The sequence below is a fragment of the Sinohyriopsis cumingii genome, chromosome 13 (assembly GCF_028554795.1).
Source record: "Sinohyriopsis cumingii isolate HCF-2022 chromosome 13, ASM2855479v2, whole genome shotgun sequence".
NCBI lineage: Eukaryota > Metazoa > Mollusca > Bivalvia > Unionida > Unionidae > Sinohyriopsis > Sinohyriopsis cumingii.
Window position 1 is genome coordinate 46245894 of NC_142973.1, and position 25060 is coordinate 46270953.

General features: G+C 31.8%; 1 protein-coding gene across 1 annotated transcript in view; it reads left to right on the forward strand.

Annotated features, from left to right (window-relative positions):
* The window catches only part of LOC149785348 (homeobox protein orthopedia-like), a 33260-nt gene that overhangs the window by 7159 nt on the left and 1041 nt on the right, over positions 1–25060 (forward strand). The window contains exons 2-3 of the mRNA XM_089979240.1: positions 1–33; positions 22592–22726. The exon at positions 1–33 is cut by the window's left edge and continues 344 nt beyond it. Coding sequence (XP_089835366.1) covers positions 1–33; positions 22592–22726 — 168 coding nt within the window. The remainder of the gene's footprint in view (positions 34–22591; positions 22727–25060) is intronic.

The following is a 25060-nucleotide window of genomic DNA, read 5'->3' on the forward strand; positions in this document are numbered from 1 at the left end:
TTACGGTGCAACCTGACGGAAGCGAGAGTTCAGGTAAAATATTTATACACGCATCCCACCATCCGTCTTTCTTCCTTTTCTCATTCTGAATCATATTGCTATAGTAGTAGTAGCAGTAGTAGTAAAAGTAGTAGTAGTAGTAGTAGTCAATAATATGTTGAAAGTGCTGTTTGGAAACGATCAACATAAACCTGTTATTACTTATTATTTATTGGTCATCTGCATAGTATCGTTCTTGATATATTTTGGTTAAAGTTAAAATTAAACTAAATACAAGGAACGATATCATGGATGTATCCCATATGGAGATTTCTCTTAGCAATATTTATCTATAAACAATCGATTGACACAAAACATTCTTGAAGAACTACAGCGAGTAAATGATGTAATTTGTTTTTGAGAAAAATATTTGTGCAGCGAGCCCACGTCACTTGGCTTAAATTTGCCCACAATTTGCATGAAAGGTGTACTTCAACTAGGAAGTGATATGATTATTGATAAAACATATTAACCATAATAAACAAAAATATATCCAGAATAGTGTTACCATCAGAAATCGCACCTTGCAAATATTTAGACAATCATAAACCAATATTTGTTTGCATAGGTCTGATTTTCGCTTATTTTTCAGTATGGTACACTATATGTTCAAAAGGAAAATATATAGTCAACTCTTTGCTAATAAACATCTTCTGTTAAGAGACCACTTTAGAATAAGACCACACAAATTGACCGTATTATTGGAGATTTAAAAATGTCCACAAAACTTATTTTAAATGATCACTTGATTTTAGAAATGTCGGATTCCGCTAGATGGTCTCCAAGACAAAAGTAAACTGCAAGAAAAGAATAATCAGTCATGAAGTGTAACTTACATCAAAGTTATATTTAAAGCGATGATTGTACGTAATCATCTGTTACAAGTGTTACTATAATACACTATTCAGCGTCAACATGTAGCTTACTACTGACACGGTACTAATGAATGGCTTACTACTGACACGGTACTAAGCATTGCTGATGGGATTAAGTAGTTTTAATTTGCCGATGCTGAGCTTACAACACGTACCAATTGGTCTCAAATATCTCTACCAAAAGTATTTTACAAGTATAGATTGCATATCTACACTAATATAGACCTACAGTTGTCTGTAGTACGAATAATCCAGTCTTTCACACACACGACTTGGTCACTCATATATGTCTACCAGGATATATTTTACAAGCTTAGATAGCATATCCACACTAATAATGACCTACACTAGTCTGCAGTACCTATAATCCAGTCTTCAAGACATACGAACTTGACCCAGAAATATGCCTACCAGGATGTATTTTACAAGTATAAATTGTATATCTACGCTGTACGTAGTACCTGCAAGACAGTCTTCAGACGTTGTTATTGTATATAGGTTTAAAGATATCAGACATCTACATTTGTTGCTGGAATGGTAATGAAAACAATAAAAATCATGTCACAGCTACCCATATTTGTGCAGATAACTTACTAAATGACCGATTTTGCTTATAGTGTCATCGTTTCCTGACTTTTTAGTTTGAGAACTTCTTTAGCTTTAAGCAAATAAGGCACAGTGTGCCAACCAGTCTTTAACAAAACATACAAAGAACATTATATAAGTGATAATCAAAAGGTATTTTTCATATGAAGGCATTTTTATACAAGAACACTGACTGGTTTGTATTGGAGTGATGCAATGCATTAGTTGCCTTTTGGTATGATGTTATCATTATAATTTTGTTAAAATGGTGCAAAATATGCCAAAGTTGCAACTATGATAAAGACGGCGATACTTTCTTACACGTTTAGGTGATCTGTCTGCCATGACTGTTGTGTCAAAATCCATGTAATGTAGGGTAGCTTGCTCTGAATGTTTTCCGCAGTCTTTCGTCGGTTTTCACATAGCGTGCAGCTTACAAAAACAACGTGCAATAAAATCCATTAGAAGCATAAGAAAGGTGTAATTGTATATGAACTTGCATTTGCACTTGTTTTTGTTCGAATCTTATTTTCTAGAAGACTTAAATAACCCCCTCATGAGAGCAAGAACGCAATCCCAGAGTCTATAGATTTTGTAAATCTGATCAGGCTGTACCCCGACTTAACCCTAACTCCGTCATCTTCACAGGCCAGGAAATGCGGAAAAAACTTCGTGAAAGTTGTAAATTGTCAAAAATCATAACATCTAAAAGGCAGACTAGACATAGTGGAGACTTGAGAGCAACTTTTATTTCTCTTTTCCCGACAAAATCGTGGTTCCCCTCGTACAGAATGGTTCGGTCTATTGGTTTGTACCAGTTCTGGTGGAAGTAAGCCCTCCAAACGACACAGGCGAGAAGAAAGCACCCAACGGGGGTTGCGAACCATTCTAGCAATAATAAAACCTTTAATGTTTTTCATATGGTGAATTACGACTTTATTGCCCAGAGCAAAAGGCGCTCGTGCAGTTTTATGAAGATATTAAGGAAAAACCTGGAATATTTTGTGATATATTGTGATGTAAGTAGTGATATGCGAGGATACAAAAAAAAAAATCATTCGGGATGTTCTGGCAAACATCGAGTCCGTGAGCTATATCCAGTTCAAAGAGAAGGGTATGTTTCTGACTGGGTCATACAACTGTCTTCGAATCCAGATAATTGTAAAAATATTGACACCAAACAAGCAAACACATCAAACGAGCGCAGCTGACTGATTTATTATAACATCACTGGCTATTTGTATCTGAGGTCGATTTGACAGGCGCCGATTTATCGGACTTTTCGGTTATCACGACTATTAATGAATACAAAATTAAAATATATATAATCAATACTATTCATCCGGACTACTAATTATCGATACAAAACCATAGCTCGCAATGGATAATAGAAGTTTGGCGTAACAAAAGAAAACATAATGCAAATATTGCTTTCCATTCTTCCACTTTGTCCCAGTGTGAGCATAAGTGAGGCGCGCAAAAAGTTTTAAATCAGAGTATTTTAATGCAGTTTCATTCGATTCATCCTCCTTTTGCTTGGTGTAAGCTTTCATGGGATCCAAAGACATACAAAACGAGATGAAAGGGAAAGTTGGTCATTGGAATAGCTAACGTCATACTCGCTTATAAGACGAGTCAAACTGCAAACTACACAGGCTCAGATCTGCCATCGCATGATGCGCCGGGAAATCTGGGTCTGTGCAGTTAGTTAGGAGTAATCAGTAGAAGAAAACAACACATACCCTGATCTGCAGCTGCATTATGATACGGCAAATCATGATCTGTATTTTCTAATACAGTTTCACCTGTTTTATAAGTGACTATATACGGTATTTATATGTGATATTAATATGATGACGTTTTTAGTACCTAAAATGAACAGATACGTGCAATCCCTGTCTGTCTCTCTGTCTCTGTCTCTCTCTCTCTCTCTGAAAGCAAGGCTTCGTAACTTGAAGTATTTAATTGTTCTATAACAAACCTGTTTCTGAAGCCTCACAAATTCTCCACGTCTGATTTATTTCACACTTATACCAATAACGTTTAATGTGAGGAAATTGACCAAACCATTGAGTCAAGATCTCTTCCATTATGGTAATTCAATTATTTTAATATGATAATTAACTGCCTCGCTGAGGAGGATGGGATGTTACTAATAGAACACAAAACGCATGTAGTATGGTATGGTACCGCTGGCGATAAGAAACTTTGTAAGAAGTACTTTACTTCAAGGGTTTACAAGGCTAACGTTTATGATTGAAAATGATTTATTCAGTAATAACGGATGAAGAAGAAACAACAATATTATTACAACTACTAATATTTAATATGATAGTAATAATCACGACGACGACGATGATGATGATGATGATAATAAACAAAATTTTAGTAGTCAAATAGAAAATTAAGTTTTAGTTCTTTCTGTTACCTACACTATTTTAAACAACTGTCAGAAATATATATATATATATATATATATATATATATATATATATATATATATATATATATATATATATATATATATATATATATATATATATGATACCTTATTCCTTATTATCATTTAAAACCGTACCCATGTGATAAAAAGGTAGCATGATGCGAGGGCTGACCTCTAAGTTATATATCAATACAAAAAAACTGTATCCAAAGTAATATATTTGCGTGACCACCAAAGGTTAGGTGCGTGAAATCCCGCTTCAACATTTCGTCATAGTTGTCTAAAAACTTGTAACAAAAATAGAATATCTAAAAACAGTGCCAAGCTATATGTAGAAGTAAAGGATTGTCTCCTTTATCGTCATTTATATTAGCAAAGTTCTTTTCTGTCTCTTCTTTTTCTTCTTCTTCTTCTTCTTTTTTTTATTGGTTTACTTTAATCATGTTACAAAAATATATGCTTTTGCCCTTGCTACGATAAGGATAATATCTAATACTATCTGTAATAACACGTATTCTGTCACAAAGAACACCCATTCATCGTAAAAGAATGCATCTATGGTGAAAGGTTTCTAGACTCTAGACGAAAGTTTTTGCTAAATGGGGCACTGTCAAGAAATACAGTAGTTTCCAGGTCCTCATTTTAACATGATGTCTCATCGGAGTTTTCATTGAGGTTCTCCCTCAGTTTGTGTTTAGGTGAATATCAGACAAGTGTATATTCTTTATACAGAATAGAACCCCCTTTAATGTTTTCCAATCTATTGCCATTATGTTCTTACCCCATGATCATGTTGATATAAGTTTATCAAACGCTTAACAGAATGTTGTAATTTGCAACTCTTATACAATTTTGTTAGTCCGCAAGTACTCTAGCGACTATTATTGTCTTTTCAAAATTGGAAGTGTTTTTTTTTCTTTCGATCTGTTATTCGCAAGAGATTAATTATTACTTATTATTAATCATATTGATCAAAGTGTTTGTGTTATGAATACCCACACACCCAATCCTTCGTTTTCCATCTATAAATCCTTTACTTTGCACCTCTCACACCCTATTCATTAATTTCCACCTCTCACCCACACATCCTATCCTTTATTTTCCACCAATCACCTCTCTGTGCAGTCAGAAAACGAAGATTCCTACGAAATCAATTACCTTTACTTTTCTTTCGTGATGCTGTGTGTGAAAATAACAACTCCTTCCCCAATCTGCTGATATCACCCCACAAACATATAAGTGATCTAATTAGTATTTTTATTCGCAAATTAAAGATATCAAAACGCAAACTAAAGATATCAAAACGCAAATTAAAGATATCAAAACCATGCACTACATGGCGGTCTAGTCAGCTGTTCAGATCGTGTTAAATTATAGAATTAATTACGAAATCTGCCTCTACTTTGTTTTGTTGAAACACGATACAAGGACGAATTCTTTATATGGTCCTTGATATGTATGAGTGTATGACTTCTGTACGTAATGATATTTCCTCTGAATTTGTCTAACAGCTTCTAGTAAAAAATTTAATTCACGCCAAGAGGTTTATATGTTCAATTTATATTTTGAAATAAGTGTTTGATCTGATAAAATAAACCATTGAAAGAAAAGAAATTCTCTGGCAAAGTTCGAATAGAATGTTACATATAGAGACAATGGATCGGAATTTCCATTACTATCATTTGTTTTATATATATATATATATATATATATATATATATATATATATATATATATATATATATATATATATATATATATATATATATATATATATATATATATATATATATATATATATATATATATATATATATATATATATATATATATATATATGTATGTATGTATGTATGTATGTATGTATGCATGCATGCATGCATGCATGCATGCATGTATGTATGTATATACCTTTCTTTTCTATAATATAACTTAATTTTTTAACCACTTTGCTTTGAAAATTCAAACCAGTGCAATATGAAAATATTGTCACCAAGTATATCAACGACAGACACTGTGACCTACATCATAAGGAAAGGTTGTACGTATCTTCTAAATGGTGTGTGAGTGAGTGTTGTGTGTGTGTGTGTGTGTGTGTGTGTGTGTGTGTGTGTGTGTGTGTGTGCTTGAAATGAGTATTATCTTTAGAATTAGGAATGTTTGACAACAAAAAAATTCCAGTTCCGCTCTGGATGTGAACAATATCCTTCCCTACATTTTACACATTTCTACACTTTACCATCCATTTTATTAGCATAAGTAAATTCCTCGGGTTCTGGTCATATTTTGCGAACTCGCTGTTACGTTTCTTTTCTTATTTCATAAGCTTTATATTTAACAACGCTAAACTGTCACTTTTTTCCATAGAGCATCAATTAGATTGTACCCGTAAGAGGTGCCTGGATGTAACGTGATGCTATCTTTCCCGATAGCGGGTATAAAAAAGCTGAACAAAAATCTACTTTTGGTATAAAATCTGTAAGTTCTAAATCGAGAAATTAACTTTTCTGCCACCCTATATTAGTGATTTAAAGTCAAAAACACGCTGTGCTTGAGAATTAATATAGTCCTAATCGTCTGTGTTAAAGGCACTCAACTGAGTTACCATCCGATAAAGGTGATCAAATGTACGATTTTTAATGATTATGCCTTAAATTTCTTACATGTTTAAATTGTGTTCTATGCAACTTGATCGAAAAAAAAGTAAATCAGTAAAAATACAGATTGGCTGAATTCATTTTTTTAATGTAACACTGGTCTTACACGTTCTGTGTCGAGCGCAAATAAGACTATTTTTATTACACTTATTTTTCTCCCAGGTAATATTTGAATAATTATGAGAAACAAATTTATCTCAAGTTTTCATAACAACTGCTTTCATGCTGCAGGAAAAGAATAGTAAATACCAAAATTTCGAAATGTTGAAGAATAACAATTTAAAAAAATCAATCGCGATTTCATAAGGAAAGTTTCATGAGTCAAGCATTCAATTTGCAACAAGTCCTACTTTGTAAGACAGCGAATAAATGCTGTTTATATAAATAGTAAATATAAATAGTATTTAAATAAAACCTCTTAAATATACTTATGCATGTGCCAAATCACGTAATTGCCTGAAACTCCTGCAAAATGTCATTACAATGGCTGCAATAAGTTTAGGGAGGGGAGGACGCATTTTATCTTGCCTACTTTTCATTACAATTTATCTAATACTTTTTCTTCTTTTAAAGCTACGTGTTCTTTCACTCTATGAATTCATAGGTACAAAAACTAAGAACTGAAATTCTGGAAGAGAAACAAAATAATAGAATACGCATAGGATAAGACTTATTAGTCAATATACAGTAACTTACGTACACATTATTGTAGAATATGCTAGTTTGATTCCGTGAGACATGTTTTCAAAGGACTATGCGATAACATAATATAAATTTGCTATTTAGTTTTTCTTGGAGTTTATATTTCATTAGTTTTAATGTAGATACTGAGTTTCAGAAGGAAATATTACTTTGTTTATTACTATTGCGGATTATTTGAAAAATTTTCTTTATCGCACAGATAATAATAATAATAATAATAATAATAATAATAATAATAATAATAATAATAATTAAAAAATAACTATTATTATTATTAGTAGTAGTAGTAGTAGTAGTAGTAGTAGTAGTGTTGGTTTTTCACAAGTATGTTAAATGGTAATGTTAAGAGTTAAACTAAACTAACAAAAATTATCGTATAAAAAAATAATAATTAGAGGTTTAATTTTAACAAATGACTAATAATGGAATAATCTGTATCTCCCCGTCAGAAACGTAAATTGTAAGACTATTTGATCTGTTTTACTACTCATTTAATTCAGGCAAAAATCCAGACATTTGATAAAATCAACAACATTCAATTTATTTTTGAGACTCAGTACATTATGCAATTATATTAAATTATAGAATCCCAGGGGCCAATTTGGAAGCTTTTCATATTCACCCATTTATCATGTTTCTAGCGATGAATTTCTTGCCCTTTCAGTTTAGAGATCTTTTCACATATTTATCAAATAGTTTATCGAAGTCTTTACCCTATCGCCTGATAACTTTAATCTCCATAAATTTAGGAAAATTAAGTGATCCGTAAAAAGAGATTAATCAGATCCAATTACAACACATATGGCTGAGTTAAAGTGCATTTATTTTCCTTTTTGCCATTTAGAGAGGGATACTTTAACTATTTAAAGTCTGAAAATTTTCCCGGGCTACTTCTATGTGGGTAAATAAAGATGGGAATGTATTTATGAAAATAGAGAAGTCACGTTTTCAAATAACAAATAACCAGGGAATATTTACTCATTAATTCAGAACCGGTTTATTGTATTGTATCGCATCGCATCGCATCGTATCGTATCGTATCGTATCGTATCATATCGTATAGTATCGTACTGTATTGTATTGTATTGTATTGCATTGCATTGGATTGCATTGCATTGCATTGCATTGTATTGTATTGTATTGTATTGTATTGTATTGTATTGTATTGTATTGTATTGTATTGTATTGTATTGTAATTTTTACTATTATTTTCAAATGTTTTAAAAGAGTCAGACCTTTTTTCACTACCAGACGATACTGTTTTGACTTAAGGAGATTTCTTTACTTTTAAGGTGATAATCTACTAATAGTTACTTATTGTTTCATTTTACTTGGCTAAAGTTTCAAAACCAATCGACTCTGAAAAAGTCATTCCTTGAACGTCCCCAGTTCTATCACAACTGATCACTTATTGCTAAGACTGAGAGTATTTATACAAATATAGGAGTTACGTTAAGATTCTCTGGAATCCTGTCGAATGCAACTTCACCGTTATCAGAGGACAGAATGAATGAATGAATGAATGAATGAATGAATGAATGAATGAATGAATGAATGAATGAATGAATAAATAAATAAATAAATAAATAAATAAATATAAAATGAATATAAAAAATAAAAATAAAAAAATAAATAAGTAAATAAATAAATAAACAAAATAATGTATTTGAGAAGAATAACCCTTGTCATAGGGGTCCACTGAGTTTAACTTTGTTACGGACAATCGTAATGCCAGTATGTCTATTTTTATATCACGCAATTATATGAATGCAAATAAACAACGACAACAATAACAGCAGAAACAGTAAAAAAAATTGCATTTTCACAGGTGCAAGCAGACTAGTATAAGACCTCTAAGTACTATTTCACAAAATAATACACCAAAACATGGCCACTCGTCAGAGGAAACGAGTTGAAACACATTACAGATCTTCTTCTGAAGCAATAAAATTCATAATGGTTATTAGTTTCACCTTTTTATCTTATCGTATTTACAGCATGTGAATGAACATTACAGCAGTAAGCTGGTTACAAATCTGACCACAGCTGAACACGCAGTTTAGGCCTTTTTTTAACTTTTTCTTTTTTTAAATAAAAAAGAGACTAATTTTGAATCTTGCACCACGCACTGTTTTTATACTTACGATTTATATAATTTAAAAAAAATATCCCGAGCAGAACCCCCTTCCAATCATTTTCAATTTAGTAAGAAAAATCAATTAACCACATATGATAAAAACCAAAGATAATCGACGAGGAGAAGGAGATTCGTCAAAAGTGGATTGATATTTTTTTTTAAATAGTAATTTAGAAAAACATTACATAGATACGACGAGGATTACATTCCTTTAAGAATGTATTAACAGGTAAAAATCAAATTATTTTACTCGTCAGAGTATGATCTGACATTTTGAAGGCTATTACAAACTATGGAAAGTTGTAAATGAATTTGAATAGGACTAAGCTCACGTGCAGCGTGCCTCCGGCGCGGTGGTTGATTAGAGAGATCGTATTTCAAATTAGTTCCATCGCATATTCAAATTAACGGTGTTTGAGAGCTAATGTTCGATTCCCTCACGTTTCTCTACTTATGATTATGCAATTACACTCAATAACAGATGAAAGTGCGCCCCGGGACGTAGCGAAAGTGATAATAGTTTAGGATATAACCTGCGTTGTGTGAAACGTATCAACAAAGTCATGTGGTTTGAGTTTTTCAATAGACTGGTTGCCGCGGAAGAGAGGAACTGTTTATTTCCGTTACTCTCTTTCAAGAGATATGATCATGAAAATAAACATTTGGAAAAGAGGATTAAATCAGTTTATAGAGAAAAAAAATAGTATTGCAATAGAAGCAACAGAACTTCATGAGACATACAAGAACGAGCCTGCAATATCCATGTGTAATTCATGCCGAAAATAATGCAGAAATAATGATAATCTGACCAGTCTTAACCCAATTTTTTTAAAATAAACTCATTGGTACGATTTTCTAAACTGACACAATTACCATTGAAAAATTTAATGTATAGACTGAGATGTACGGAATGGTGACTGTCACTGTGTCAGTTATTTGCTAATTCAAACTTGCCGACGTATGCACTTATCATATATTTGAAAAGCGTTAATATCAAGCTGGCATTTTTACACGTGATTTCAAAGCACTTATTTCATGCTCTTTCATATGAATTTTTTTTTAAAAAACCCGCAAAACTTACCCGACAAGTATATATTTTCAAGAAGAAATCCAAGAAACTATTATTTCTGTCACAAGTGCCAAACAGTCCCCAAAATGCTTCATATTGGCGAGTCCGCTAAAATACGCAAGCAATACAAAATTATGGAAGTATTTTTTTTAAAACTTCTTTGTTTATTCTGAAATTTCCCATATTACATCTTCTTGATGTGATACTTCATCAAATACAACGTTATACTAATTAGCTAGCTATACTTCGCCATCTCTAATGAAAGCTTTGTAAACGAACCACATTAGCCTGGTTGGGAATTTTATAGCGGTCTATGCCAAATATATGTATTACGAAACAAAAAGTACATCATTACCTTTGACTAAAAACACCCACCAAAGCCCATATATATATATATATATATATATATATATATATATATATATATATATATATATATATATATATATATATATATATATATATATATATATATATATATATATATATATATAGATATATATAGATATATATATATATATATATATATATATATATATATATATATATATATATATAGATATATATAGATATATATATATATAGATATATATAGATATATATATATATATAGATATATATATAGATATATATATATATATATATATATATATATAGATATATATATAGTATATATATAGATATATATATATATATATATATATATATATAGATATATATATATATAGATATATATATAGATATATATATATATAGATATATATATATAGATATAGATATAGATATATATATATAGATATATATATATATATATATATATATATATATAGATATATATATATATATATATATATATATATATATATATATATATATATATATATATATATATATATATATATATATATATATATATATATATATATATATATATATATATATATATATATATATATATATATATAGATATACATATACATATACATATACATATATATATATATATATTGCAAAGTTGGAGGATGTCACGTTACAAACAAAAAGTTGCCACAGTGATAAACAAGCCAAATGTATCTTGATTGATTCGAACATCCACGATTATTTTGGGGGAACCTTAAGAGTTACGATTCTGCAGAGTGTAACATCAGCCTCTTTGCAATGCAGGACTCTTGTGTAGATGCCAGTCTAAATAAAAAATGACAGGCAACACAAACACTGAACAGTGTTAACAGGCGCTCTAAATGACTTAGGTATTTCTTTACGCAGGCACTCCCATGTCGTCTTCTGTTTAATTATTTCGGCAACAACAATGTTTATTTAACTCTCTGATGTGAAAGCGAGCCTAGCGAGTATAGGAGTAGTAAAATTATAACGGGATAAGAAAGAAAGGTTATTAAATCACGACGACGACGACGATGATGATGATGATAATGATGATGATTGGAGGGAATGATTTCTTCATCCATTTAGTTTTTACTTCATAAATAATCCGTGGATTACTAACCTACACGTTTTTCTAAAGAAAGTATTTAATTGGACTTCTAACTGGAAGTTACAGGTATACAATGGATAAATGTGTTTGGTCTTTTGTAGTAGTCTCTCGCTATAACAAACGATCTGGTGTCCAAGCGGGTTGTTTATTAAAGAGACCTTTTGTTTTTAACCAGGTATTTTCTTAACGTGCATGCGGTGTTTGGACCGTAATGGGATGTTAGTTATATGAAGGAATTCTCAATATCGAGGTTTGTCATCTTGATGGTTACTGTATTTTAGCTATATTCATCGCTAAATCATTCTTAATTCGTGTGGGAAAAATAATTTAACATTGCACTATGTGAGCAAGATAGCCAGACTTAAGTTTATAGTCTTGTCGACGCATATCGTGAAATAATATATCCTCCCAATTTCATGGCAATTGGTCGCAGATCGTTCACTTTAGCATAGTAATAAATGAATTAGGACTTTTAAAGTTTCCAAAGTATTTTCCGCTTCGTGTTCCGGATATCTTGTATAATTAAACATGTAATATATCAACAGCAGATTCGAGATGATGCCATTAAAGGAAATATAAGCGAAATATTCTTGGAAAATTTTCTTCGTTGGGATGAGAAGCAGCTTTCAGTTTGGTCTTTCGCTACACATGATATTCCATGTAGGAACGCAGAGTAGTTAAAATTAATACAATATAATCATACTAATTACGAAATATAAATCTGGTATAAATATTCTCTCTCTCTCTCTCTCTCTCTCTCTCTCTCTCTCTCTCTCTATATATATATATATATATATATATATATATATATATATATATATATATATATATATATATATATATATATATATATATATATATATATATATATATATATATATATATATATATACATATATACAAATAATAATATCATACAGGTTAGATAATTTTGAATTAGTACTCTACGGAAATTCGAACCCAGGTCCGCACCAATCGGCACTAATCACCGTGCCTGCACGCACCAGTCCCTATTCCATCACGACTACGCACACATCACCAAAAAGTGATGCGACATCGTCGGTGGTATATGCACTATTGCGTAGCAGACACACTCCCATGGCCACCCAATAATTAATTCTCATCTTTCTACACAGGCATTCCTTGTTCCTATGAAAGAAATCAAGGTATATAGGATTAATTATAGAGAATTACAAATATGCACCTAACAGAACGGAAAGTGCTATCCTTGGATTCTACAGGATAATGCTTGATAATACTAGGCAGAATTAATGTTTCATATATATACCATAATACAGGTTAGAGAGTTAAAATTATGTATGTATGTATGTATGTATGTATGTATGTATGTATGTATGTATTAAACTTGGGATGACCAAGGTTTTATCCCCGTTCAGCTACAGATTACCGGATGCTTGTTTGTTAAGATCATTTGATGTGTAGATGCAATACATAACTTTTGTGTTATATTCCCCGCTATTTTCATGACTCCCAGATTTTATTATCGTAAAATTATACTCACTAAATCTCTTGGCTGGTTATCTATCGTATGTCCTAAACTCGTTAGTTGTCGTTTGATTTACAGTTATAATGACTATAATTCGAGTGAATTATCCCCTTATTACCTTCGAAGCATCGCAAGCTTAAATTTATTCGGAAGTTTCCAAATATGCCCGAGAATTGCTTATATACAAGAAACATGTTCAGTCTGGAAACTTCAGATTTCTTTTAAAGTGAAAAAAAGAAGGACGCAACGCTTGCAGTTTATTTTTTTAATTTTTCCTTGCGCTGCCTTCACAACTTAGTATGATTAAAAGTTATGAGGAAAATTAGTTTTAATTAGTATAAGTTCCTATCAAACTATAAGCTGAAATACACAATAAAACAAAATATTACAAAGCAAAGAATAGCAATGTTCACTTTTTTCTATAGTTTCGAAATAAATTTTGTTTTCAAAGCAAAGAAGAATGTCTTTATGGCTCTTTTGGGGAATACAACAAAAAATGCTCTAAGAATATACGATGCACTTACCTGTGCAATCTTCAATGTTATAACGTTCCGACCAAAAATAATGATATACCTGTATTTCAATCAACCTACCTGTTTGTCGGTGCCTGTAGGAAAAATTCTATAAAAACATAAGAAAAAAGTCTTAAATATCCAGTCAGTGTTAATTTTGTGAAAGTCAAGTTTGATTTAATTGAAAAGAACCAATTCTTTAATTTGAATATAATTTGAAACCAGAGAGACTCTTTGTCTGTAGAGCAAAGAGTTTCCATGCCTTTCCGTAGTGTTTTGATTATGATAACTGTCATAAAAATTATTTTACTTAACTGATGTGTAGCGCTGAATGTCTAACTAATTTAAATTTATTTTACAAGCCACAAACATATAGACGGTACTTAAACAAATGTATGCAAAGGCTTTAACAGGCAACAAGTAAGTTTTCAAAGCTTTTCTAAATGAAAAATGTAGATCTATGGAATGTTCCACTTAGTTTGGCAATTTATTGACAGATAATTTTGTTGTTGTGGGTTTCAGGCCATTTTTCAGCACATGGCAACCAGTATAAGTGGTGATGGAGAAACCGGGAAAATCCTGGTAAGAACCATCAAACCACGGGAAGCTACTAGCAAGCTTTCTCACATAACACACTTTGTCCGAGCCCGAAACTTGAAATCCACGCGGACAGAGGTGAGATGTCAGTAATCGGTAAAGGCGACCGCTTTAGAGCACTCAGCCACCAGGGTCCCATGATAAATAATAATTATTTGACTTTATGTTAAAGCCTTAAACAATTGCAGAAAGATACGCATACCAAAAAATCAAGATAAATAAGCAGATTTTTCACTATATTATCAACATTTTGATGAAAAACTTACCTACTAACATCAGAAATGTTTTCTCATTGCAAGTGTTTACTTATTAACGTTAATGTATTCATTATGTAATCTAAAATATTTGTGAAATATTTAAAGAAAACAATCACAGTGAATTATAGACTGCAGAAAAAGGTTTCGCCATTGATTTTATCTGACAAATTTTTAAAAAGTTGATTTAGAGAGCAGATGAATAGACCTTAACATGCTACTTTTTTTTAAATCTTTGATTAAAAAAATTATTTATTGAAGATTTTAAGAAGCATTCGTAATATTCGTTATTATTAAATATATCTCCCCAATTTCACCTTATTTTGGTCACATATTAATCTTTATAATTCCCTTTTTTATGCAAATAACAGCTATTCATGACAAACTGTCAAACGTTGAAGAATAGATTTTGAAAATGACCTTGCGTGTTTAATATTAGATCAGTTTCTTTTTCGAAATGATTTAGAAAGCAGAAACATAGATCTCAGACATGTGTTGTCTGGCAAATTGCATGAATAATGTCGATTATACTCATTTTGAATGTATGAATTGTGACAATTCATTTTTTCTACATATAAACAGATTTACAGAAATTTAAACTTTTATGTTATATATTGATCCAAAGCGTTATAGAACAAGATCGGGAAGATCCCACACGTATACTTCCTTCTATGTTACGAGTGACTGGATATTTTAAAACTTGAATTGTATCCGATATTATTTAAAGCAGATTTTAGAAAATCATACCCTGACCAGAGTATTATAAATTTTTAAAAATTGATTTTAAAAAAAAACAGGAGAATGGATCTCTGACTTGCGCTACTTTAAATGACATATTTATGAACATTTAAACAGTTTATTTTACTCATATTACATTTATTACAATATTTTAAACTATAATCATATATTTATGTAATATGGTATCCTCAATTCACCTGGTTTGAGTCTCAATCTCATATTCAGTCTCTTGGCTAATATTTCATTTTGTCTCAGCTTGTTCTCACTCCTGATGTTAGTTACTTTCCTCCTGGACAAAAGGTTACAATGAAATACAAGTTAAATATATTCGAGACATTATATACAAATTAATAAAAATATGCAAAATCATTATTTTAAATAATAACCAGATTTCGAAAACCCTGACCAAAAATAATATCATGATGGTCTGATACCATTCCGTTAACTGTTGTTTCTTCTTGGAAGCTATATTACTATATTCCTGCGTGATAGGGTTATATTTATTGCCAGAGCTTGTCTGTTTAAACCTCTCTTCACTGAATAGCAGTCTAAAACGTTACCAAAACAAAGCGATTAAGTGAGGCTGACCCAAAAAAAGTTATTGATACTTGGGATCAAGTATCCCCTGTGCAAAGTAAATTCATCTATAATATATAGCTGACACATTTTTATTCCTCGTTATCTTATGATATGAAATTCGAGAAACTTATCTCATTGTTCGGAAACCAGCAGCCGAGTTGGCTCAATGGTTAGCGCACTAGACTCTAACCGAAAGGCTGAGAGTTGAATCCTTTAACCGAATGAGACTGAATTAGCTACTGTGCGATCCTGGGCAAGGCACTTAGCTCCAGTTGTCTCGACACTAAAAATAGATGTCATGTATTGCTGTGCTGCAAACCACCAAACCAAAATAAAGGAAACCAGCTATCGAAAAGTTAAGCCCAAAAAATTCTTGTACTCTGAAAAACCTAACAAAAACAATAATGATTAAGGAATTGAAAACTCGCGAAGCTTGTGAGAGGAGAAAATGTCAAGCGTCACATAAATGAAAATTCCCAGATTTGAGGGTAAAAAGTGAAAAATAAGTACCTGAGGCGATCTAAGGAATATCTTCTTACTTAGAGCCCATTATCAACTCATATAATTAAATTAATAGCAAGTTCATTTACATTAGTTAATGAAAGCGTCTAAAGATAAAGCTGATGACATGAACGGGACCGCCTCCATGGCGTCCGCTCGGCGGATATCAGATCCAAAAATTTGGTGGTAGCGGTGGGATTAAAGAAGATGAATTCGTGCTTAATCAGCCCTGTAATGAAAAACGGTACCGCACTGCATAAATTTTTTTTATGTTTTCGTCCGAAATAGACCTTACCTCCGTACAAATGCCAACACTATCACTAAAAAATGTATAATCTGATATCCCTTTCTTATATAAAATTGTTCGAGATCTTCTGTTAATTAACTTTTCATGAAATTCTGAAGTATCTTCAACCAAATATATGTCAAATCAAACTTGTGTTCTCTATAACTATGACTACTTAATGCTATTTATAAAGCTGGTATGTATGTATGTATGTATGTATGTATGTATGTATGCATGCATGCATGCATGCATGCATGTATGTATGTATGTATGTATGTATGTATGTATGTATGTATGTATGTATGTATGTATGTATGTATGTGTGTGTGTATGTATGTATGTATGTATGCATGTATAAAGCATGTGTATGCTACTTTTGTACATTTCTTAATAACACAAAAAGGTAAACATATTGAATTTTGTTTTCAATATCACTTTAAGAAAATAATGTTCTTGCGTAGAAATGACTTAAGTAATGGTTCGACACTTAATAAAAATAATCGAAATAAAATTGAAGCAGCTTAACGACAAAGTAATCGATTACCATTTTCAATAATCAAGTATAAACTATCAAAAGTTTCTTATTTGAAACATTTCACTCAAGAGGACTAATTTTAATGTCTTCACAGCATCGCATCTCAAGAAGTTTTTTATATGCATGAGTGTATAGGGTTAACGGTACATCAGCACATTTCAGCAAATATTTCCTAGTAAGTTTAGGCATCCCCAAAAGGGCACACAGAAGCAAAGATAAGGCACAAAGGGGTAAAAAGTACAAAACGTCTTAGAATTAACATAATTTTGACACGTACCACGGGGCAGAATGGCTGCCTCCCTTAGTTGCTTTCTTCATGGCATGCAGGAAGGGACATCGGGGATCCCGCAGAGGGAGTTCGTTTTAGACAGTTACAGCCTATTGAGTCGACTGTTGACCAAGATTTGACCCAGTAAATGCGTAACGGTGTCAAGGGAATAGTTGTCAGGAATATGAACCTGAATATTATGATCATACAAAACCAACCTCTTTTAAATTCGCTTTTGTGAATGTTTGTGGCTTAAGACAAAAGCTATTATTACACTAAATTTCTGAATGTATTCATTCTTATGATTTTGTTACAATCGTTTAAACTAAACTTAAAGATAAACATGAAATCAATGTCGATGGTTATAAGATAATTACAAAGAAGCAGGCGTAGATGTCTTCAACGTCCCTGGGGTATAGTAGTTATTAAGGATCCTCTCTCTGCGTGGGTAGATGCTGTATAATCTGAATTAGAATATATTATATGGATAAAAAGTGTGTATATATATATATATATATATATATATATATATATATATATATATATATATATATATATATATATATATATATATATATATATATATATATATATATATATATATATATATATATATATATACATATACATATATATGTATATATGTATGTATATATGTATGTGTATAACTCTGTTGAAGCATTTAATGAAACAGAAAATGAAATGCTACATCTTTCTAATAACTTTAATTATATTTTTCTCTTTGGTGACGTTAATGCTAAGTGATGCTAAGTTATCGGATGTTTTTAATAACATTCTGAACACAAACCAGGCTGAAATGTTCAGTCTCGACAACGACGAAATGAATTTTCATAGAGGGGATTGAGCGTCCAGACAAAAATGTGGTATACCCCAGGTACGATACTCACAAGACAGAAATAGATATTGGTATGCATTTATTGCATTTTGGTAGAAATAATAATGTGCATATTTATAACGGAAGGGTGGTTATAGACAGAGTAGTTGGAAAATGCACATTTGGTGACAAGAGTTTAAATGATTATCTAGTAACGACTTTAAAGGGCTTCGAATTATTAAAATTTTTTGAAGTGCTCGATTTTAACCCTTTGGTTTCAGATAGTCACTGTGCTATATCCTACCCGTTTCAAATATTCACTGTGCTTATATCGTACCAATTTCAGATATTCACCGTGCTATATCATACCAATTTCAGATAGTCACTGTGCTTATATTATACCAATTTCAGATAATCACTATTCTTATATCACACCAATTTCAGATAGTCACTGTGCTATATCATACCAATTTCAGATAGTCACTGTGCTTTATCATACCAGTTTCAGATATTCACTGTGCTTTATCATACCAATTTCAGATAGTCACTGTGTTTTATCATACCAATTTCAGATAGTCACTGTGCTTTATCATACCAATTTCAGATAGTCGCTGTGCTTTATCATACCATTTTCAGATAGTCACTGTGCTTTATCATACCAATACCAATTTCAGTTAGTCACTGTGCTTTATCATACCAATTTCAGATAGTCGCTGTGCTTTATCATACCAGTTTCAGATAGTCGCTGTGCTTTATCATACCAGTTTCAGATAGTTGCTGTGCTTTATCATACCAATTTCAGTTAGTCACTGTGCTTTATCATACCAATTTCAGATGGTCACTGTGCTTTATCATACCAATACCAATTTCAGATAGTCGTTGTGCTTTATCATACCAATTTCAGATATTCACTGTGCTTTATCATACCAATTTCAGATAGTCACTGTGCTTTATCATACCAATACCAATTTCAGATAGTCGCTGTGCTTCATCATACCAATTTCAGATAGTCACTGTGCTTTATCATACCAATTTCAGATAGTCACTGTGCTTTATCATACCAATTTCAGATAGTCACTGTGCTTTATCATACCAATACCAATTTCAGATAGTCGCTGTGCTTTATCATACTAATTTCAGATATTCACTGTGCTTTATCATACCAATTTCAGATATTCTCTGTGCTTTATCATACCAATTTCAGACAGTCACTGTGCTTTATCATACCAATTTCAGATAGTCACTGTGCTATGTCATACGAATTTCGAAATGAATGAGCTGCATGTACTCGGTGGTTCTATCATAGAAAACTTATCATAGAAACTAGACCTATTAAATTGTGGGATGCGAAAATAAAAAATGAATTTCTGGCGAATATAAATATTAAAAATCTAAATTATATTGATTGTGAATTGCAGGAAATCATACATAAAAATAATATAACGCGAGCCGATGTAAATAGAATCATCAGTTACATTAATAATATTAACATAAGCTCTGCTGATCTAACGTTTGCTCATAAAGGACATACAGATAAAAGTTTTGCAATTACACTCAAGAAAAAATCTGATTCTAAACCGTCGTTTGGCAGTGAGTGTATGAAAGCCAGCAAACATTACCATTGGTATGATTTCCCAGTATAGTCATATATATTCATTCATTTTAAATATGAGTGAATGAGTGTGCGATGATACAAGTGTATATGCATGATTTTAGTTTTACTTTTAAAATAAACAATTACAAAAATTGAGGACCATATGGCAGATGGGACAGTCGTGGACAAATGTGTTATCCTCGTTAAAAAAGTTTATTATTATTATTATTATTATTATTATTATAGGAAAGTCCACGAACTTAGAAAAACTGCAGCGAGTAAAGCTAATATGCTAACTGGGAGTTGACGCTGTAAGAAAACTCTTGCAATCATAACTCATAAAAAGTCATTGCAAATGAAATTATAATCAAAAGATCCAAAGAGATACTGGAATATGATAAACAATGTCGGCAAGAGAAAACTGGTTCAAAATATTGCAATGCAAGAATTTTTTATTATTTTAAAGAAATAAACTCAGTGAACATAGATAGTGACGATCGAGTTATCCCATAAAATTATCTCCCTTATTGTTCTCCTTATTTATAAATGACCTAGAAACTTTTTTTATATTAGTAAATGTGTTTAGAGGATGGGCTGTACCTTCCAAACATATTGACCTTGTTACATGTTAAATGTTATGTTATTTTTATACGCTGATGACACCATACTTGTCGCAGATAATGCAACATACTCTTAATATGTGTGGTAGATCTTGCGATAACTGGAAACATAAAATCAACACATAGAAAACCAAAAAATGATATCATTTACTTAAAAAAAGAAGCATACATATAAATTTAAGATACGCAATGCCGATATTAATGTTGTAGGTGAATATAATTACTTAGGTCTTGATTTCATAAAATGGAAAGTTATCCAACGGCCTGAATAATCTAATAATATTATGCTAATAAAGTTACTTTACAAGCGTATACACAATTTCAATTTACCCACTGATTCTCAACTGAAACTGTTCAATGAAACCATTCTACCGATTTTTACACATGTTTGTTAAATTTGGGGATTCGTTAAATCTGATATAGTCGAAAAACTCACCTTTCTTTCCCTAGAAGTATATGGAATGTGCTAAAATGTACCCTTTTGTATATGGTATACGGCGAACTTTGTCGTTTACCCGTCATTGTCAAAAAGTCGCATGATAAACTATTGTGCTCCATTGATTAGCTTTCATGAAGAAAAATAATCGTATGTATTCTCTATTATACAAACATATTGGTGATAATCGGTATGACAATAAATGGTTACTTGAAGTAACGTCATACTAAAGGATGCTGGGTTACGTTACGTATGGTGAAATCTAAGTTTTGCATCAGTCAAACGGTTAACAAACTCGGTAGAACAACGGCTAAGGTATCAATACAGACAAGCTTGGGCAGCTAAAATCAATACGTCATATAAAGGTACAAATTACGGGTTATATAAAACTTGTTCAAATTTTTTAAAAATCTGTTTCTCATTACCAAAAAATATATCTAAAAAGTTAATTAAGTTTAGAACTGGAAATCATAGGTTTCCCGTTGAAACTTGAAGACGGGCTAATAATATTCCCAAAAACGAAAGATATTGCACGCTCTGTCAGTCTCACGAAATATTGCACGCTCTGTCAGTCTCATGAAATATTGCACGCTCTGTCAGTCTCATGAAATAGGGGAAGAATATCATTATCTTATGTCATTGTCTTGTTTTCATAATGAAAGACAAAAATCTATACCTCATTTTGACACTTCCATGATTCACGTTTATAACTATAACCAATTAATGAATATGGGTAACGTAAGGCTCTCAAAAAAATATTTGCAGGTTCTTAGATTGTGTTTTCCATATATTGTATCCGTGTTAAGCATCATGTAGTATCATTAATCTCTATATTGTCTTGTTCTTTTTTCATATATACATCATATGGTGTAACCTTTACAAACTCACTGTAATAAAATCTTGTCTTCAAGGACATAGAGAAATAATTTCAAGTATGTGAAAATCGCAGTTTAGATTGAAAATACAGAAAATATCTCCCATCGATTAAAGTCGATGGTCGGTCAGTTCTGTTTATTGATCATTCAATTTAAACAGATTCTCAAAGACAGCCAATCACCTTCACCTTTTAAAAATGATTTGGTTCATGCTTGGTCCCATATTCGAAATTGAAATGTATGATACCCCAAAACAGCTCACGTATAATTCTTCTTGCCTTAATTTCTTTTCTGTCTCTTACAAGCTAAGAACTCGTGCATTTAAAATGTACAATGGCAAGTTAGATGATCTTTCGCCACTGGGCCAGGAATATGTATTAATCAAGAGAATTTATTTATAGTTATGTATAACAAATCTTTTTAGAAGATATTACACGATTTTCCTTAAACTACAGGTATGGTTCCAGAACAGGCGCGCCAAGTGGAGGAAACGAGAGAGGTACGGTCAATTTCAGACGATGAGAAACATGGCAACAGGACCAACTGGATACGACATGTCTCTTACCCAACGACACGATCCTTATGCTCAGGTACGTTGACGTCTTCTATTACGAAGTCTTTAGAATTTATCAGGATTCTGTGGCTCGACTTGAGAGTACTCAATGTTGATTGACGATCACGAAATAAAAATGATCATATTAAAAAGACAGCAAATTCTGGCACCACAAAAAGAATATTTTTAACTGGATCGGTCCATCACCAATAAAACGTTATGAACTTTAATTTTTTTAAGAACGAAAGGTTAGCGTTTTAGAAGAAAGAAGAGGATAAAAGTTCTTTAAAAGCTTTGTACTTATTGTAAATGTATTAATGCGCTCCGCCCCCTTTTAAAAGGACACATGTCTGAGTGGGCGTACAATGCATCTTTGTTATCTAAACACATAGCTACACGTGCCAAATATGCGAAGGAAAACCTGATAAGTTCGCACCGTCTGAGAGACAGAGTGAGACGGAAACAATACAGAGACTCAGAAGAGTGCATAATACATTTGAGCGATTCGTTTGAATGCCCTGGAATCCATGACTTAGGCGGACTGTTACAGTTAAATGATTAAATGTTTTATATACATATTACCACGTGATTCTATTGACAATTTAGTTTGAATAAACAAAATGAATTAAAAACAATAACGATTATAACAACGGTAAACCGTCTATTACTAAATGGGTTGAGATTCACGTACTTTACTCAGGAATATGATTTATGTTGATGACTTTGCCTATTGTACATTTTGGATGAAGTAGGCCTACGCGTGACACCGGGGACAATCAACCACTTCATGATACATGATTGCGTGCGGTATACGCTCCAAATAGGTATTGCTCACTGCATATCAATGCGGGGTTTTGTCTATTTTTTTGTCCTTTTAGATTATTAAGTTTCTAGAAAAGTCATAGCCTACGGATCACTGCAAGAGAATCGGAAGGGGAGTGGATAGATTGCTAACTATAGTTATCAGTATTAAAACCACGTCTTATTGCATTATATTCTCATAATACGATGTCCTCGTTAAAGGGCAGTTTCGATAACTGGGCAATGACTGATGAAAATTACTCAGATCCTTAGTTCGGTGTTTATTGGTCCGTATATTATATTTATGGGAGATGATTAATTTTGGCAGAGAAATGTTGTAAATGTCGTGAAATTCGCGACTGCGTATTGTCTAAATAAAAGAAAGCATGTTTATGAATGATTTTCGGGATTTCTTGAAGACTTACCTAGAGTTGAAATAAAACAAAACTTTGAAATAACCTATCTGAACGTCTTGAATTTACTACAACATATTTGTAACAACTATTGGCCTTTTCGGAGACCAAGGAATGCTCCGTGTCTGCAAACTTTTTTTTTACAAAGTATAAAACTATAAGTATAAAAATTGACGATTCGTTTGAAGCATATTCCGCGCGTAACTTATTCTATGCGTACCTGTTGTATCCTCAATGCTATCGCTATCGTCTGCCAATATTGTGTGATAGTTTGACCAATGTGACCCATATGTTTGACCTTTTATTGGAATACTTACGCACTGCACTCCAGTATTTGTCACTATGAGCCATACTATGCACTACAATACCTTTCATCGAGTGGACTACCGTATTTACTCGTGATAAGCTAGGTCCAACTGCAACCAATATAGGCCCTGACTCTGACTTATGTTGTTTATCCTACTGATTACTACCGGTAATAGTTGGACAGGCTTTTAAACGAGTATATACAATTTATGCTTTATGACTATTTCACTTAATCGGTAAAGCGACAGGTAATTGTGGTACACCTTCCGCTTGAGTATTTTCTTCGCTTGCATATAATAAAACGACAAATGACAACTAATTTTCTTATTGGAACTTCTTTAATATCTTGCACTTACTCAGCCTAAAAATATATAAGAATTATTTTAAGCATCACTTACGCAAAATTTAAACATACAGTTAACATGATTTTAAGTCTTTATCTAAGCGTCGATTTCATTATTTTTACTTGATCGTGCACATTAAACAAAAAGATGCACTTAAAAATTTAGCCAGATTACATTAGACTATATAAACGTTACTGAAATAATCTACCGGCACTGTCATGTTTGAAGTATCTGATTTGTTTGCTGAATAATAAGTAAGTTCACATCACAATATTTAAAAATTACTATTACGGCAGATTTAATATTAATTAACATTAATTATAATTAACGGCAGAAGATACGTATGCCCTTATGATCTAGATGTCGTAGGTGTAATGCTGCAGCCTTTCAAGTAATTAATCTATTTTGCTATTTATACGGTATCTTACTTCATGGGTGTTACATATTTTTAATAAGCTTGTCAAAATCAGTGTTTCTTTTGACTTAATGAATTAGACTAGACGACTT